Source organism: Nycticebus coucang, chromosome 10, assembly GCF_027406575.1.
Source record: "Nycticebus coucang isolate mNycCou1 chromosome 10, mNycCou1.pri, whole genome shotgun sequence".
NCBI classification, from domain to species: Eukaryota; Metazoa; Chordata; class Mammalia; order Primates; family Lorisidae; genus Nycticebus; species Nycticebus coucang.
In genome coordinates this window covers 127,143,529-127,160,658 of record NC_069789.1, presented here as the reverse complement: position 1 = coordinate 127,160,658, position 17,130 = coordinate 127,143,529, and the positions used below count along the sequence as shown (strand labels likewise).

Below are 17,130 nucleotides of genomic sequence, written 5' to 3'. Positions count from 1 at the left end.
TGGGGACTCAGGCTTGGCCACTGGCCTCTGCCCTGACTCAGCCCTCTGGCCCCACCTGCATTAGGTCAATCTGTTCACAAGTGAGTGCCGGAAGGGTGTAGGGCAGTAGGTGAAGGGCAGAGGAGGGAGAGGTGAGCGCACAGCTAGTGAGCACGCTGGGTTGTCCTGAGGGCTCCCTCCATTGCACTTTATGAAGCTCCCAAGTCTGACCTCACCCCTGGCTCAGGGGTATTACCCTGGGAGCAGCAGATGCAGACTCTGGACTGCACTGTCTGGGCTCAAGTCTCAGCTGCCCTATATGTGATATCAGGCTTAGCTAGGTTCTCAGTGCTTCAGTTTCCCCAGATGTGAAATGGAAATAACAACAATGCCTACTTCATAGTGTTGTTGGAAAGATGAAATGGATGATGATGATGATGATGAAGATGATTTTTTGACATTCAAAATAGTATCACGCCCGGAGTATCTGAGTAAGGGTTTGCTATTACATATATTACTATTTTTCTGCTAGAACAGTGTGGTAGTTAAGAGGAAGGACCCTAGAGCCTGGTCAGGTTCGATTTCCAGCCCCACAACGTACAACCAATGTAAACTTAGCCCTGGGTTTAGCCTTTGTGTGCTTCAGTTTCCTAATCTGTAAAATGGGAATGGTGATGATCCCTCATAGAGTGTTATGAGGATAAGTCAATGCTGGCTGAGTACTCAGGCTGGTTCCCCGCACATGGTAAACGCTCCACTGCTGTCGCCACCATTGATGTTTCTGTTACTGAAGTTGTGCTCAGTCAGTGGTGCTAAGCTGCTGTGATGGGGGCCTGGAGCTGCCAAAGGTGCTATCTCCTCTTGGGTAGCACCTGCTTGAGGGTGAAGGTAATGCAGGAAAAAGCAGAGCAGGGACATGGGGGAAGACCACCACAGAGGGCATTGTACGAGCACCTGGATCTAACTGTGCCTGAAGGAGAACCCTGGACTTCTCACTTCCAAGAGCCTATAAATTTCTTCTTAGTGTAAACCATTTTGCGTGAATTTCTGCGACTTGAAGCCAAATGAGTGCTTAAACAGAAGGCTATTGGGAGGCTCAAATAACAGATAGGGAAGCTATGCAAGGATGTGTGGAAACTGAGGAAAGAAACAGAAGTGAGACGAATTGAGAAGTGTAGGCTATGTGGAGGTGGTGTGTCTGTGGAACCCCAGTGTGGTACTGGCCCTGTGGGAAGGTGGTTACACCATAGAGGCACCCCTTCACTCCTCCCTGTACACATTTTCGTGATGTGACTTTGCCATTCTTCCCAACAAGAGATGGAGTCGATCTCTCCATCCTTTGAATCTGGGCTGACACTGAAACTTGTTTGGGCCAATAGAACTTAGTGAAAGTGATGCTGTGCTGGTTCTAGGCCTAGGCGTCAAGAAAACTTGCAGGTTCTGTTTGCTCTTTTGGATGGCCTCACCATGACCTCAGGACCATGACCTGGCTAGCTTGCTGGAAGATGAGAACCCAGAGGCTCCCCAGCCAACTGCCACCCAGCCCCACTGAGGCTGAGTCCTCTAGCTACCCAGAGCTGGCCACAGATGCACGAGTAAGCCCAGCCTGTGTTACCAACCCACAGAATGGAGACATAAATACATCAATGTTGTTTTAAGCCACTGAGTTTTGGATAGTTTCTTTTTTCTTTTTTGTAGAGACAGAGTCTCACTGTACCGCCCTCGGGTAGAGTGCTGTGGCGTCACACAGCTCACAGCAACCTCTAACTCTTGGGCTTATGTGATTCTCTTGCCTCAGCCTCCCGAGCAGCTGGGACTACAGGCGCCCGCCACAACGCCCGGCTATGGATGGTTTCTTATGCAGCAGTAGCTGACTGCTACTTCAGTTTAACTCAACCTTGTCCAGGGGCCTTTCAAAATCCTGACTTTCAGGTCACATGGAAAGCTGAGGTCTTCCCATCCTAGTCCCTGGTGATATCACATCTGGTGGTATTCTGAGACTGCGCCTTAAGTGAACTTGAAATTTCCATTCGGTTTCTTGGACCCCTGCCACCACCTGGTGGACAAGCCTGGGTCAGCCTGCCGGAGAATGAGAGACCACATGAGAAGAACCCAGCTGCCCTAGCTGATGACGTCTGGTCCAGCCCACAGAGAGCTGACTTCCAAATAAGTGAGTGACCCCAGCCAAGATCAGCACAGCCAACTCAAACCCACTGCCAATCAGAGAAGCGTGAATGATCCCACTGAAACCAGAATTATGCAGCTAACTTGTAGACTGATAAGCAAGCAGTAATGAATCCTCATTATTTAAAATCTCTGATTTGGGGGATATTTTGTTTGGCATCCATGACTGATATACTAACTTTGTATCTGTGGGCAAATGATTCACCTCTCTGGGTGAAAAAGAGGAGTAATTTGGGATGGTCATAAGGATGCTGTAAGCTCATGACCCTAAAGCTCTTGGCACAGAGCCTGGTTGTGTTAGCCCATTTGGGCTGCTGTCATAAATTGCCATGAGCTAAGTGGCTTAAACAACAAACATTTACTTCTCACAGTTCTGGAGACTGGGAAATCCAAGGTCAAGGCACAGGCAGAATGGGTATCTGATGAGGGCTCTGCTTTGTAGATGGCTAGGCGAGAACCTTGGTGTCTCTTATAAGGACATAGTCCCTTCATGAGGATTCTACTCTTACGACCAAATTATGTCCCAAAGGCCCAACCTCCTAACACCATCCCATTGTGGGGGAGTAGAATTTCAACATATGAATTTGGGGGAGACACAAACACACACTCCATACATTGGCAGAAAGTGAGGACTCATTTAATGATAGTTTTTAAAAAAGGTAAAATGGGCCAGGCGAGGTGGTTCATGCATATAATCCTCCCAGAGTGAGGCCAAGGCAGGTAGATGGCCTGAGCTCAGGAGTTCAAAACTAGCCTGAGAAAGAGCCAGACCTTGTCTCTACTAAAAATAGAAAAACTAGTTAGGCACTGGCGCAGGCACCTGTAGTCCCAGCCTGACATACATTTATTGAGGTTTTATGATATTCCAGTTTTTTAGGAGCTGGAGTTACAATGGGAAAATAACAAATTCATGACTTCGTGGAGCTCTCAGTTCAGTGGGTTAAAGAAAAAAATATTAAGCCCATTGAGAAACAAGTGGAAACTCCAAAAGAGACAAGTGTTTTGGAACAAGTGTGTAAGTCAGGATGGGCTAGATCATGCTGTGGTAACAAACATCCCCCAAGCCTTATTATAACAAAAGTTTATTTCTTACTTACGCACCAGCTGAAACTTGCTGCTCAGCTGAAACTCTGTTCCACGTCCCCTCTTTCTCAGTCCAGGCTTGCAGAGCACTTTCCACCTCAAGTATGGTGGGTTCTGCACAGAGGGAGAGAGAACCCTAGAGCATCTTGTCTCTGGCAATTAAACACTCTGGCCAAAAGCGACTCACATTACTGCTGCCCACATTTCACTAGCCAGAGCCAGTTGCATGGCCCCACCCACATAAAGAGGCCAGGAGGTGCTACTCTAGCCTAGCCTTATAAGGTAAGAGCCAGGGAAATTTAGGGAGCAGCACTAGTGGCACATATGTGGTGGGAAGGCTTCCACAACACAATGATGCTTGAGTTCAGGCCTGGAGGATGAGAGGAGGAAAAAAGACGGGTTTTCTAGGTGGCATGCATAGCACAGTGAGAAGGGAATGAGTGGGAACAGCTTAAAGGTAGCTAGTTTGGTTGGAGCTGAAAGGAAGGGTCTGAGAGTGTATCGTGTGAGAACAAGGGAGCAGTGATCAGCTACCCTCTTGTGCAGGCCTGCAGGCCACAAAGAGAAGTTGGCCTGATTCTAGGAGCAATGAACAGCCATTGCCAGGTTTTTAGGCAAATTTGCTCAAAAATTCAGGGAGAACATGGCCAGGAGCCCATGTGAAGGCCAACAGGTTGTGTCTCAAGCTGCATGGGAGGATGTGGACCCTCTGAAAATCTTTGTCTAATAAGACTCTGGAAGATCCAAAGCTTTATTTTTACCTAGATATGAGTAAAGAGGTAGATGCCAATAATCCTCTTACATCTGAACAAAGAAACAATGAGTATATATAAGTTTAGGAATTCAGAGAAGTTGGTTTAAATATTACCCTGAAGTCAACAAATCATTAGTACAAGGAATCAGAATTACAGATTTTTTTTAAGCAGTTAAAACTGCTTTCACAGAAGCCAGGTGCAGTGGCTTATGTCTGTAATGCTAGCACTCTGGTCAACTAAGGCAGGTGGATTGCTCAAGCTCAGGAGTTCGAGACCAGCCTGAGTAAGAGTAAGGCCCCCATTTCTACCAAAAATAGAAAAACTAGGCAGGCTTTGTGGCATATACCTGTAGTCCCAGCTACTCAGGAGCTTGAGGCAGGAGGATCACTTGAACCCAGGAGTTTGAGGTTGCTGTGAGCAGGGATGATGCCATGGCATTTTAGCCTGGGCAACAGAGTGAGACTCTGTCTCAAAAAAAAAAAAAAAGCTTTCACAGGATACAGCCACAATTTCTGAATCCTAACCTGTGGCATTAACTGGCCAGCTGCCCAATAATTTACCTCCTCTTTCGGGGCTGAGGCACATGGGAGGCCACATTTTCCAGCTTCCTTTCTGGTTAGGAGGAGCCATATGACTGAGTTCTGGCCAGTGGAATGTTCTGACCAGTGGATGAAATGAATGACATTTCTAGACCTGGTTTTACCTCTCATATCTGATTCTATGTTCTCTCTATCCATTGTGTGGTGACCTTGGAAACCAACACTTCAGATAGCAGCCTGGATCCCTGAGGCACCTGAGTCACAAGTGGAAGTAGTACACCTGGTCTGCGATTAAGATGTAAGTGGGAAATAAACTTTTGTGTTTATTCTGGGGGTTATTTATTACTGCAGCAGAGCCTACCCTATACTGACTAATACAGAATGATGAACAAAGCTCTTTCAATAGCAGTAACATTTGCTGGGACAATTTTGTGATTTAGAAAGTGTCAGTACTCTGGGTTGCCATGGGAAATTGTCCAGGTTAAGCACTGTGCAGTGTCCAGCCAAAGAGCAAGTAAGAACCCACTTCATGCTTTACTTACCAGTCTGGTACCCTGAGATGGGGCTGTGCCATTACAGGGTACAATTTACAAATCATACAATTTATACTAAGGTGACCTACAGGCTACTGGCAGCCTTGTCTGTATTTCTACAGCTTCAGCCAAAAAAAAAAATAATAATAATAAGAAGAAGAAATATTTTCTCCTCCTTCCCCTTCTCCAGTAAATGGGAGGAACTATATAGTGAGGTCAAGTACTGGAATTACAATTATTAGCAGTAATTTTTTTTTTTCAAAAGAGCAGGCTTGAGAACTTAAAAAATTACAGTAAGGAAAAGAAAGGGGCAGAATAGGATGGCTAAAAATGGAATGTGGGCCATGTTGCGTCTTGCACTGCACTCCGCGGGGTGGGGGAGGGTGGTGAGGGCAGGCCTTACCGTGGCTCCTGCTCAGTGGCGGAAGTTTCTGTCTTCAGGACAGGCACAGCAGCTCACCCCTGTAATCCCAGCACTCTGGGAGAACAAGGCAGATGGACTGCTTGAGCTCAGGAATTTGAGAGCAACCTGAGCAAGAGCGAGACCCTGTGTCTACTAGAAACAGAAAAATTAGGTGCGTTGTGGTGGTTGCCTATAGTCCTAGCTACTTGGAAGGCTGAGGCAAGAGGATGGCTTGAGCCCAAGAATTTGAGGTTGCTGTGAGCTATGATGCCACTGCACTCTAACCAGGGCAAAAGAGCGAGACTTTCTCAAAACAAAACAAACAGTTTCTCATCAAGTTGGCCACATGCAAAATGGTTGCTATATCCTGCCCAAACCTGGGGGCTACCCCAACCCTTGCCTATAAGGGACTCCTTATCAAAATCATCGTTTTATTTTATTATTTTTATTTGTATTTATTTATTTTGAGACAGAGTCTCACTTATTAACCCTCGGTAGAGTGCCATGGCGTCACAGCTCATAGCAACCTACAAATCCTTGGGCTTAGGCGATTCTCCTGCCTCAGCCTCCTGAGTAGCTGGGACTACAGGCGCCCACCACAACACCGGGCTATTTTTTTGTTTCAGTTTAGCTGGGCTGGCTTTGAACCACCGCCCTTGGCATATGGGGCTGGCGCCTTACCCACTGAGGCACAGACACTGCCCATCATTTTAAATGGACATCAGATCATGTCCCTCCACTGCTCAAAACCCTTCCATGGCTCCCACCTCAATTCAAGGCAAGTTCTAAGTCCTTCCTCAGGCCTACAGGGTCCTATAGAGGCTGGCTTCCCTGGCTACGTTTCAGAAGCCCTGTCCCACCTCGGCTGCCTCCTTGCCCTGGGACACTCCATCCACCCTGCAGACACCCTCTCTAGAACCTTTTTATCTGCTGCTTCTGCCTTGGGGAAGGCTGAGTAATGGCCTCTCCCATATCGCTAATCCCCAGGACCTGTGATACATTACACGAGGCACCCTCCAAGGAGATATGTCATCCGGGGTGAAGAAGCTGGATACTTCTCCACCTCCCATCCCTCCAGGCTACAGACTGCTCTCGGGGGCAGGGACTGGCCAGCGTCCAGACTGCTCTGTGGGTTAGGAAGCCCTGGGCACACACTAGAACCATCCCCGTGATGCTAAAGTGTGGGTACTTCCTGGATGGGCCGGGGGATATAGGTGGGTATATTAGTTGTCTATTGCTGGATAACATATTGCCAATTTTACTGGCTTAAAACGACATACATCTCTGTGCATCAGGAGTCCAGGCATGGCTCAGCTGGGTCCCCTGCTCAGTGTCTCAGAAGGCTGCAGGCGCCAGGTGTCAACCAGGCTGCACTTGTACCTGGAATCTGCTCTGAGTTCGTTCAGGTTATTGACAGAGTTCAACAGGGCCCTGGCTTTTTGCTAGCTGTCCTCCAGAGGCCACTGTGAAGTCCTAGAGGCCACTTGCCGTCCCTGCAGCCCCTTGCCAGCTGGGTTTCCTCAGCATGGCTGCTGGCTTCATCAAACGTGCAGACTGTCTCCTTCTGGTCTGCTGAGACAGAGTATTAGATGATGTAACCCCGTCTGGGGACCCACGGCCCAACACTCTCACCACTTGCTATAGGTTATAAGCAAGGTCACAGGTCCGTTCTAGACTGAAGAGGAGCAGATCACAAAAAGGCATTGGGGTCCCCTAAGTGTCGCCTGCCACAGTGGGGCATAGACAGACTCCATGGTGGGTTATGAGTCCTCTGGTGTTGTGCTGCCCAGACTGGGCACGGGACCTGTGCCTGGTTGTCACTGCTGCCCCACCAGCTACCACACGAGGGGGCTTGCTATGGGCACCAGACACTGCGGATTTCCTGGGAGCCAGGCTGGGGGGTGCACATGAGGTGCACCCTCCCGTCACCAGCCCCTTCCCAAGCTCACTGAGTGACCTCAGGCAAGTTACTTGAGCCTTCTGTGCCTTGATGTTCTCAGCTGCAAAACAAGGTTAATAGTAACACCAGCCTGGGGAGTGGGGTGGGTGTGGGGACAAGCTTATGATGGATTTGAGTTTTGACCACACCAGGAAGTCCAAAAGTATTTGCTATTATTATTGCTGTTCCCCGCCCCTGCTTCCCCGGGGAGCTCCCTTCGTTTCTCAGGAAACACCCCCTCACTTTGCAGGCATCTTTGAGTCTCTCTGGGCACCACCTTAAGTGTTTTGGCAACAGTGTCTGGTACACGGGGCCAGTTCTGCCCTGTCTTTGGGGCAGAAGTTCTGTTCTGGGAGAGTTTCATGTCTAGCTTGTAATTGCTTCACAGTGAACTATTGGGGAAACAAATTTTAAAAGGCATTAATATTTTATTTCTCACTCTTGCACTTGGCTAAATTTCTGGGAACAACCAGGCCTAGTGATTTCTGCTGGCCGGCTGAGCCAGCCCTGGCGCCTTGTCCCGGCAGAGGGGCTTGTCTCTCTCCCCTCTCCGGGTCTGAGGGGGCTCACTGCACCGCCAGAGCCAGGACGGCTGGTGTGGGCCCAGCTATCCTAGATCTGGACTTCTCCAGCAGCCCCTGTCTCTGACCTGGGTGCAGTGGAGAGGGTGGGCAAGGGACAGTCAGTAGGGCACAGGGCAGACCTGGGGGCATGGACACTGCCAGGTCACAGCCCTTGCGTTGTCCTGGGGAGAATGGGGTTAGTGAGGAGGCTATGATTTACCACACCTGGGGACACTCCTCCTCCCTAAAATGGCCTCATTTCTCCCTCCCTCCTTCCCTCTGGGGGGCACCAGACTTGAGCCAGGCACCCTGGGTTTGAACTAGGGCTCCAGTCTTAGATAGCCTTGCCTAAGGTTTCTCATCTGTGGAAGGGGATCCCTAATGAGTTAACAGAGCAGGACCTGGACAGGGGAAGGGCTCAGTCACTCTTGGCTACTGCCACAGGCTTGTTTTGGGTCACACCCTCGGAGCACGACGCGTGTGGGGCAGGCTTAGGAGTGAGAGCCGTGGACGGGACGCTGGGGCAATGAAGGGGCAGGACTCTGGGACCCTGGGACACTGAGGGCTTGCTTTATTTCACCAGTAGCACCTGGTCACTTTTTTTGCCCTGAAAGGGGTGGCAGAACTTGAGCATCAGCCCTGCCAGGGCCAGCACCGTGGCTGCAAGCAGCACCAGCTTCAGGCCTGTGAGGACAGAGTCGGACTTCCCCTGCGGGGTTTCCACGGCCTCCTGCTGCTCCTCGTCCTCTCCCATCTGGGCCTCCAGGATGTCCACGTTGGTGCTGGGGTTGAACTGGGCCATGAACTCTTGCTCCACGAAGCACTTATAAATGGCCGGCTGGTAAACCTGCAGCTGCCTGCCACCAGAGGAGGGGTCCAGGAAGGTGCTGACGTCCCGGCCAGACAGCTGGCCCTCCCAAGTCAGGGGAGTGTTGTTGGCTTCCCAGATGACAGGCCTGTGTGTGAGGAGGACAAGATCAGCTGCGGGGCCCCAGGGAGAAAGAGGGGGACCGATGTCTATCCTAAGGGAGGTGGGGACAGCAGCAGCCTCCTCCCTGTGCCCCCCGCAGAGGAATGTGCAGCAGTCAACAGGGAGGTGTGAACAGCATGGATCCTTACTGGCTGAGCGACCTGGGCAAAAATGGGAGTGGAGGATGGTAGTGACCTCACGGGGTTATCTGGAGGAACTAGCAAGCACCCTCCCTAATGATATGTGTCCCCTTCCCTGTCTGGCCCATCTCCTCCACACTGCCAGACATACCTCTGACCCATGGGTACAGCCTCAGCCTCAGCCTTGCAAACTCCTGAGCTCAAGTGATCCTCCTGCTTTGGCCTCCCGAGTACTGGAACTACAGGTGCCTGCCACCACGCCTGGCTATTTTTAGAGACGGGGGTCTCACTCTTGCTCAAGCTAGTCTTGAACTCCTAAGCTTAGGCGATCTTCCCACCTCAGCCTCCTAGAGTGCTGGGATTACAGTAGTGAGCCATTGAGTCCGGCTGCGTGGAAGGCTCTTCCTCCGCCTGCATGGCCCCCTCATCTCCTCCCATTCCTGGCCCCAAAATGGCCCTTTCTCAGAGGAGCCTTCTCTGGCTTCCTCTTTACAACTTTTTTTTTTTTTTGAGACAGAGTCTCACTATGTCGTCCTCAGCAGAGTGCTATGACATCATAGCTCACAGCAACCTCTAACTCCTGGGCTTAAGTGATTCTCTTGCCTCAGTGTAGCTGGAACTACAGGTGCACACCACCACGCCCAGCTATTTTTTTTGTTGTTGCAGTTGTCATTGTTGTTTAGCAGGCCTGGGCCGGGCTGGAACCTGCCACCTTCAGTGTATGTGGCTGGCGTCCTACTCACTGAGCTACAGGCGCTGAGCCCCTATTTACAACTTTAATCCCCCTTCCCAATGCCCAGCATTCCTCCCTCCCCTTATCGCCACCCCAACTACTCTACATTTTATGCATCTTAAAACACTATGTATTTATTTCTCCACAAGGGCAGGGATCTTTGTCAGTTTCGTTGTTCACTGTCTCCTAGGTCCCTCAGACAGTGCTTGGCGTATACGTGAGCAGTAAAGATGTGTTCAGTGAATAAACATGCCCAGCATGGCTGAGGATCAGAGAAGGCGCTCAACAGAATAAAAGCAACACACAACAGCCACAGCTGCCACCTGTGCAGAGTGTGGCACTGTGTCTGACATGGAGGTATGGACCATGTGGTGTCAGCCACCTTAAACATCACACTGACCCCAGGAGGCCCAGGCTAGTGAGACCCCTGTACTGAGTCAGGTAATGCCCCTCTGAAATTTATGTCCTTCCCAGAACCTCCTATTGTGACCTTATTTGGAAATTGGGTTATTGAAAATGGAATTCATTAAGATGAGTCATACATAGGAGAGTGGGCACTAAATCCGATATGTCTGGTGTCCTTTCAAGAAGAGGAGACGAGACATGGAGACACAGACAGGAAGGATGCCAGGCGGTGACGGAGCAGATGCTGGGACGATGTGGCTACAAGCTGAAGGAGGCTGAGGGTCGCCCACTGCCTCCAGGAGCTAGGGAAAGGCAAGGAAAGATTCCACCTGCTGGGTACGGTGGCTCATGCCTATAATCCCAGCACTCTGGGAGGCCGAGGCGGGTGGATTGCTTGAGCTGAGGAATTATGGGATCAGTGTGAGCAAGAGTGAGACCCTGTCTCTACCAAAAAATGGAAAAACCAGCTGGGCGTTGTCACGGGCACCTGTAGTCCCAGCTACTCGGGAAGCTGAGGCAAGAGGATTGCTTGAGCCCCAAAATTATTTGAAGTTGCTATGAGCTATGATGCCACAGCACTCTACCGAGGATGACAGAGTGAGACCCCATGCCAAAAAAAGAAAGAAAGAAAGAAAAGAAAGAGAGAGAGAAAGAAAAGATTCTACTCAGCCCTACTGACTCTCTGGCTCAGACTTCCAGCCTCTGGAATGGTGAGAAAATACCTTTCTGTTGTAAGCCCAAGTTTGTGGTGCTTTGTTACAGCTGCTTTATGAAACTAATTCAACTTTGTAATGAGGAAACAGAGGCCCAGAGATGTGCCAGCATCACACAGTCGCAAAGTGGTGCAGAAACCTTACAAGACCTGCCCTTCCACTCGGCTCCTGAGAGACAGGCCGTGACCCTGGGTTCTTCTCTCAAGATCCTGTGACTTGTAAGCACATGACATGGAGCAGGGGTTCCCATATCGATGGGAGGAGGGGTTCAGCTTGCTTTCCTCCCACTTTGAATTGTGTTTTTCTTACGGAAAAGATGTTACTTTTATACTTACAGGAGAAGAAAGGGAGAGAGACAAAAAGTCCCAAAGGTGAGAGGAGAGAATAGAAGTTACAGTTGGAAGAAACAAGGAAAAGAAAACTGGATGGGGTGGGGAGACCAGACACCATGAGCCCCAAGATGTGGCTGGGGCTTCCCCTTTACCAGAAGCCCATGCAAGCAACAGAAGGGCACATGGGGGAGGGCAAAGGGACCCCAGGGCGAAGTATTGGGAATTTCGGGTCTATGCTGCCGCCTCCTACTGTGGGTCCCCTGGGCCAGGCTGCACCCATCTGAGCTGCTGCTTTCCCATCTGTAAAATGGACCTCCTTGGGTCCAGCACTCCTGGGGCAGGGAGGATGGGGTGGAACGGATGGCACATCTTGTCCAGCCTCCTACCTAGAGTGGTTGAATTTCTTTTTTCTTTAATATTAAAATTTTGTTCTCCCTCCTCTCCCATTTGGAATCAGCAGTACCCTAGTTTTTTGTTTGTTTTTGTTGTTGTTTTGTTTTTGAGACAGAGTATCACTCTATCACCCTGGGTAGAGTGCTGTGGCATCATAGCTCACAGCAACCTCAAACTCAGGCTGAAGTAATCCTCTTACCTCAGCCTCCTGATTAGCTGGGACTATAGGCACTGGCCACAACACCCAGCTAATTTTTTTCTATTTTTAATAGAGACAGGGTCTCGCTGTTGCTCAGACTGGTCTTGAACTCCTGAGCTGAAACAATCTACCCGCCTCAGTCCCAAAGTGCTAGGATTACGGGTGTGAGCCACTGCCCCCTCCCTACCCCCCGGTTGTACTTCTTATTAGTTGGGGTGGGTGGACTGGGGAAGAGGAGGTGAAGGGGAGATTTCCTAGGAGCTCCAGCCAGGAAGACAAAAGCATGAGGGGGAGCTCCGGGAAGCAGATCCTGGTGGGCAACATGGGGGCACCATCCTTTCCCCCAGGGTCTGGCAGACTCTACCAATAAGTCAGGGGCCTCTCGGGGGAGCCCCCAGGCTTCTTGGTTTCCCCCATAACTCTGCCTGGATGTCTCCCACCCCAGCTCTGACCACTCTGGGCTGCCTACCCCAGAACTGTGGACGGCCTCAGGGCAAGGCCTTAAACTGTCTCCATGACCATTGAGCCTTGCTGGGCTGCCCCGCATAGGACCCCTCCCTCTCTGCACACATTAATCATGAGGGCTTCCCGGCCAAGGCCAAGAAGCAGGATTAGTGCTAGGCCCCCATCACCTGTAGATGGATCCTAAGGGGCAGGACAGCCATGCAGATGCTGACTCCTGGAGCTGGAAGTTGTCAAAGATGACATAACCCATCCCAAATGGTTTGCTAGAAAGGCACTTGACGGTGCAGGCTTCCACCTGCAACTCGGGCCGCATGCGGCTGGACCACAGAGTCACCTGTCTCAGGTAGAGCCAGCAGGGGAGGGGTTCCTCCAGGGGCTCCTCCACATAGCAGTACCCCAGGCGCTTCCGCTCGCCTGGCTGCTCGCAGTGGCTGCAGTCCTGCCAGGGCTCCCACCGGGTAAAGATGCGCTCTTGGCCACCCGGGTGTAGGGACTCATTCTGCAGGGGCTGTTGGCCCAGGCCTTTGTGTGTTATATACAGGGTGGTAACATCCTGGAAGTCAATCTCATACTGTGTCACTTGGATGTCATTGTGGTCACAGCAGTAGTAGGTACCCGTCTGGGAGGGCAGTGGATTTTTAATGAGGAGGCCACCCTCGGGCATTATTTCTAAGTTGGAGACACTGGTGATGTTGGAGAGCGATGGGCTGCTGCCTTGCATGATGAAGTAATACCAGTGCGCCCCTGACGCGTTGCAGAGCAGAAGGATATCATTGCCAGACAGCAGGGCCTGCTGGCACTGCTTGCCTCTGGGACAGCTGACAGAAACATAGACCCCTAGCACAGGGACAGCGAAGCTGAGCAGCAGCCTCAGGGTGGTCAGCATGGTGGACTGGGATCGTGGTAGTGGGCTGGCACCACCTGGACATTGTGAGGTCACCCAGGAACTGTGGCCTCAGTCCTGGGCAGTGTGTGAAATGCAGCCCATGTATGTGTGTGAGGTCACTAGCCATCCCCATTTGTTTTGTAACAAACGGACGACCCTACTTAATTTCTACTTCAAGGCTTCTGCTTCGCTGGGATAGAAGGAAATGATTTGCTTATTCAGGGTTTTCTCTAGCACCTACTTCTCCCATCTTCCCCAAGGGTGAGTCTGCATTACCAAGGATGGTCCAACATCATTAAAGTGTCATATGGGAATGTTAACCCATTTTTTTTTGGAACACCTATATTCCAAGCACACTTCTTAGCACTGGGGATATAGAAGTGAGCAAACCCTCCCTAGTTACTTTTCTGACCTCTTACACCTTTCCTTCCACTTCAGCCATGTTGGCCTCCCTGCTGCTTCCTGAACAAGTTAGGAAAGCAAAGGCACTCTTGCCTCAGGACCTTTGCACTTGCTGCTTCCTGGCTCTTCGCCCAGATATCTGCATGACACAATCCATCCTAAACAAATATTTTTCTCAGTTGCCCTTTCCAATCCCTTTTCTAAACTCCTTCTCAGTCTTGACATTACAAATAATTATCATGCTGGCTTGACCAGATGTCATTCACTCATTTCACAAATGTTCACTGACTGTTTTCTGTGTGCCAGCCACTAATCACAGCAGTGAGCAAATCAGACAAATCCTTTGCCTTCCTTGAGCTTATCCTCTAGTGGAAGAGATACATAGTAAACAGGTATGTAATGAATAACGATGGATACAATTGACTCTCATCATTCATTGAAGTTACATTCTGTAAATTTGCCAAAAACATTGAATTGGCAAATACTGAACAATTGCTCCTAGAGGAAATACAGGTTTAGGTTCCTGCATGCTTCTGATCATAACATGTTTGCTAACTGATCGATACATCATCAAATTTTATGTGGATTTTTGTTTAAAGGCAGATTTTTAATACATATGGTTGATTTGTTAACCTTGAACTTCTGGCCATCGCACTGTAAGCTGTGCCTGAACAATGCTTATCTAACACACATTTTCCCCGGGAGGCACACCACAGCCTTCTTGCATTTACGAACAAGAGAAGGCAGAGTGTCACCTTATTTTACCTGATCTGGGAACGTGCTCTCCTTTCTGGGTGACTCAGATTTCTCACCACTATACGTGTGTATGAAAATCCTGTGGGTATTGATTTTGGAGGTACAAATAATTTTAGTGAGTAGGCAAATTTGCAAATTCAGAACCCACAAATAAGGAGGGGTGACTGTAATAATAATTACTCAACAGAAAAAGAGTAGGCTCGTAGCACAGTGGTTACGGCACCAGCCACATACACCAATGCTGGTGGGTTCGAACCCGGCCAGGCCAGCTAAAGCAACAATGACAACTGCAGAAAAAAAGCTGCACATTGTAGCAGGCACTTGTAGTCCCAGCTATAGGGAAGCTGAGGCAAGAGAATCGCTTAAGCCCAAGAGTTGGAGATTGCTGTGAGCTGTGACTCCATGGCACTCTACCAAGGGAAACATAGTGAGACTCTGTCTCAAAACAATAAATAAATAAATAAAAAGAAAAACAGAGCAGAGAAATGAGGATAGAACCCGCAGGCCCGGCACCATGGCTCACACCTGTAATCCTAGCACTCTGGGAGGCCAAGGCAGGCGAATGCCTGAACTCAGTTCAAGACCAACCTGAGCAAGAGACAGACTCTATTTCTAAAAATAGAGAAACTACCTGGTGTGTTGTTGGGCATCTGCAGTCCCAGCTACTCAAGGCTGAGGCAAGAGGATGGTTTGAACCCAAGAGTTTGAGGTCACAGAGCTATGACGCTGCCATGGCCCTCTACCCTGGGTGACAGAGGGAGATTCTCTGTTTCTCAAAATAGAATTATCTGAGGATAGAAAGTGAAAGAATGGTGTGTAGGTGTGAGCTACTTTACAGAGGATGATTAGGCCTATCTGAGGACTTTATAAGGAGGAGGAGCCATTTAAAAAATTTTATTTTATTTGAAAGTTGAAAGCAAAAACATGGGAAAACATCATGCAAACACTAACCAGCCAGGAAACTTGTGTAGTAGCTATACCAATCGATAGCAGAAGAAGTAGACATAGGGCTCAAAAGTGAAAGAGATTCCAAGAGATACTTTATAAAATGGTCAATCCAATAGGAAGATATATAATCCTAAATTTGTATGAACTAAAACTATATAAAGCAAAACCTGACATATCTAAATGTTGAAATATATCAACCCACAATCACAGTTGGAGATATACATCTCTCAGTAATTAATGGAACATTCGAACACAGATTTAGCAGCGATATGGAAGATTTGCACCACATGATAAATAAATTTGGCTTAATTCATACACATGGAACTCTGTACTCAACAACGAAAGAACATACATTTTTTTCACATTTACATGAAAAAAAAACAAAAAGGAAATAATAAATACCAAAAATCAGCAAAATAGAAAACAAAAGTACAATAACAAAATTAAAAAATTGAAATTTGATTCTTTGGAAAGGTGAAGGAGACTGTAAAGCCCTAGCGAGACTGAAGGAGGAAGACCAGAGAAAGCCTGAATACTAACAACAGCGAAAAAAAGAGGCATGGCTATAGATCCCACAGCCATAGAAAGGTCTTGAGAGGATTTTACAAACTTTTAGCCAAAGTTTGTGCAAATTTAGGTGAAATGGACAAATGTATGGAAAAACTCAACAATGGCACAAACAAAAAACCACCCCAAAAGTTCTATATTTACCATTAAAGAAAGTGAATCTATACTTTAAAACTTATGTATAAAATCCCTCTATGCCCAGAAAGCTTTACCAGAGTTTTCTTTCAAACACGTCTGAACATAAAAATGACATCAATCTGACATTTCCCAAAATAGAAAAAAAATGGAACACATCTGAACTTCTTTTTTTCTTTTTTTTTTTTTTTGAGACAGATTCTCACTATGTCGCTCTTGGTAGAGTGCCGTGGCATCACAGCTCACAGCAATCTCCAACTCTTGGACTTAAGCTATTCTCTTGCCTCAGCCTCCCAAGTAGCTGGGACTACAGGTGCCCGCCACAACATCCAGCTATTTTTTTATTGCAATTGTCATTGTTGTTTGGCAGGCCTGGGCCAGATTTGAACACGCCTGTTCTGGTGTATGTGACTGGCGCCCTAGCCGCTGAGCCACGGGCACGGAGCCCACATCTCAACTTCTATGAAGAGCCTGAATCACCTTGATACCAAAATCTTATAAGGACATTACAACAAAGCAAAACCTCAGGTCAATCTCTTTATGGCATAATATCCTAAAGAAAATATTAGCAAATTTATTCCAATGATTGAAAAAAAGGATAAACATCATGACCAATTTAGGTTTACCCTAGGAAGGCAAAGTTGGATTTATATTTACATATCAGTCTATATAATTCACCACATTAACAGAATAAAGGAGAAAACCTTATCATACATTATCATCTCAGTAGATGCAGAAAACGCATTTGATAAGATTCAACACTCAAAACTCTTGGCAAATTAGGAACAAAACAGAATTTTCTTAATTTGATAAAGTGTTTCTATTAAAAACTTTGAGCTTACCTGGATGGAGTTGAAACGTTCTACTTAGTAAAGTATCACAAGAATGGGGGGGGGAGGGAAGTATCCAATGTACTCAATGCTAATATGAAACCAATATCTAAACAACTACATGCCCACAGGAAAGAAAAGCACAAGTCTAGCAAGGGGGAGGGGAGAGGACAGGGAGGGGAGGAGCTCAGGGGGAGGGGAGGAGGGTGGGAGGTGACTGGCAGGATCTCACCTAAGGTGCACCATGTGAGGGTGTTCAGCACACCCCTGGCTCAACT

General features: G+C 48.4%; 1 protein-coding gene across 1 annotated transcript; it reads right to left on the bottom strand.

The window, feature by feature from the left end:
- Positions 1-8,547: 8,547 nt before the first annotated feature.
- Positions 8,548-13,214, bottom strand: LOC128595792 (protein FAM187B). Its single transcript, XM_053604774.1, has 2 exons — positions 12,496-13,214; positions 8,548-8,934 (listed from the first exon to the last, which is right to left on the bottom strand). Exons 1-2 carry the CDS (start codon positions 13,212-13,214, stop codon positions 8,550-8,552), a joined length of 1,104 nt encoding a protein of 367 aa, XP_053460749.1. The 3' UTR covers positions 8,548-8,549.
- Between the last annotated feature and the right edge of the window lie 3,916 nt (positions 13,215-17,130).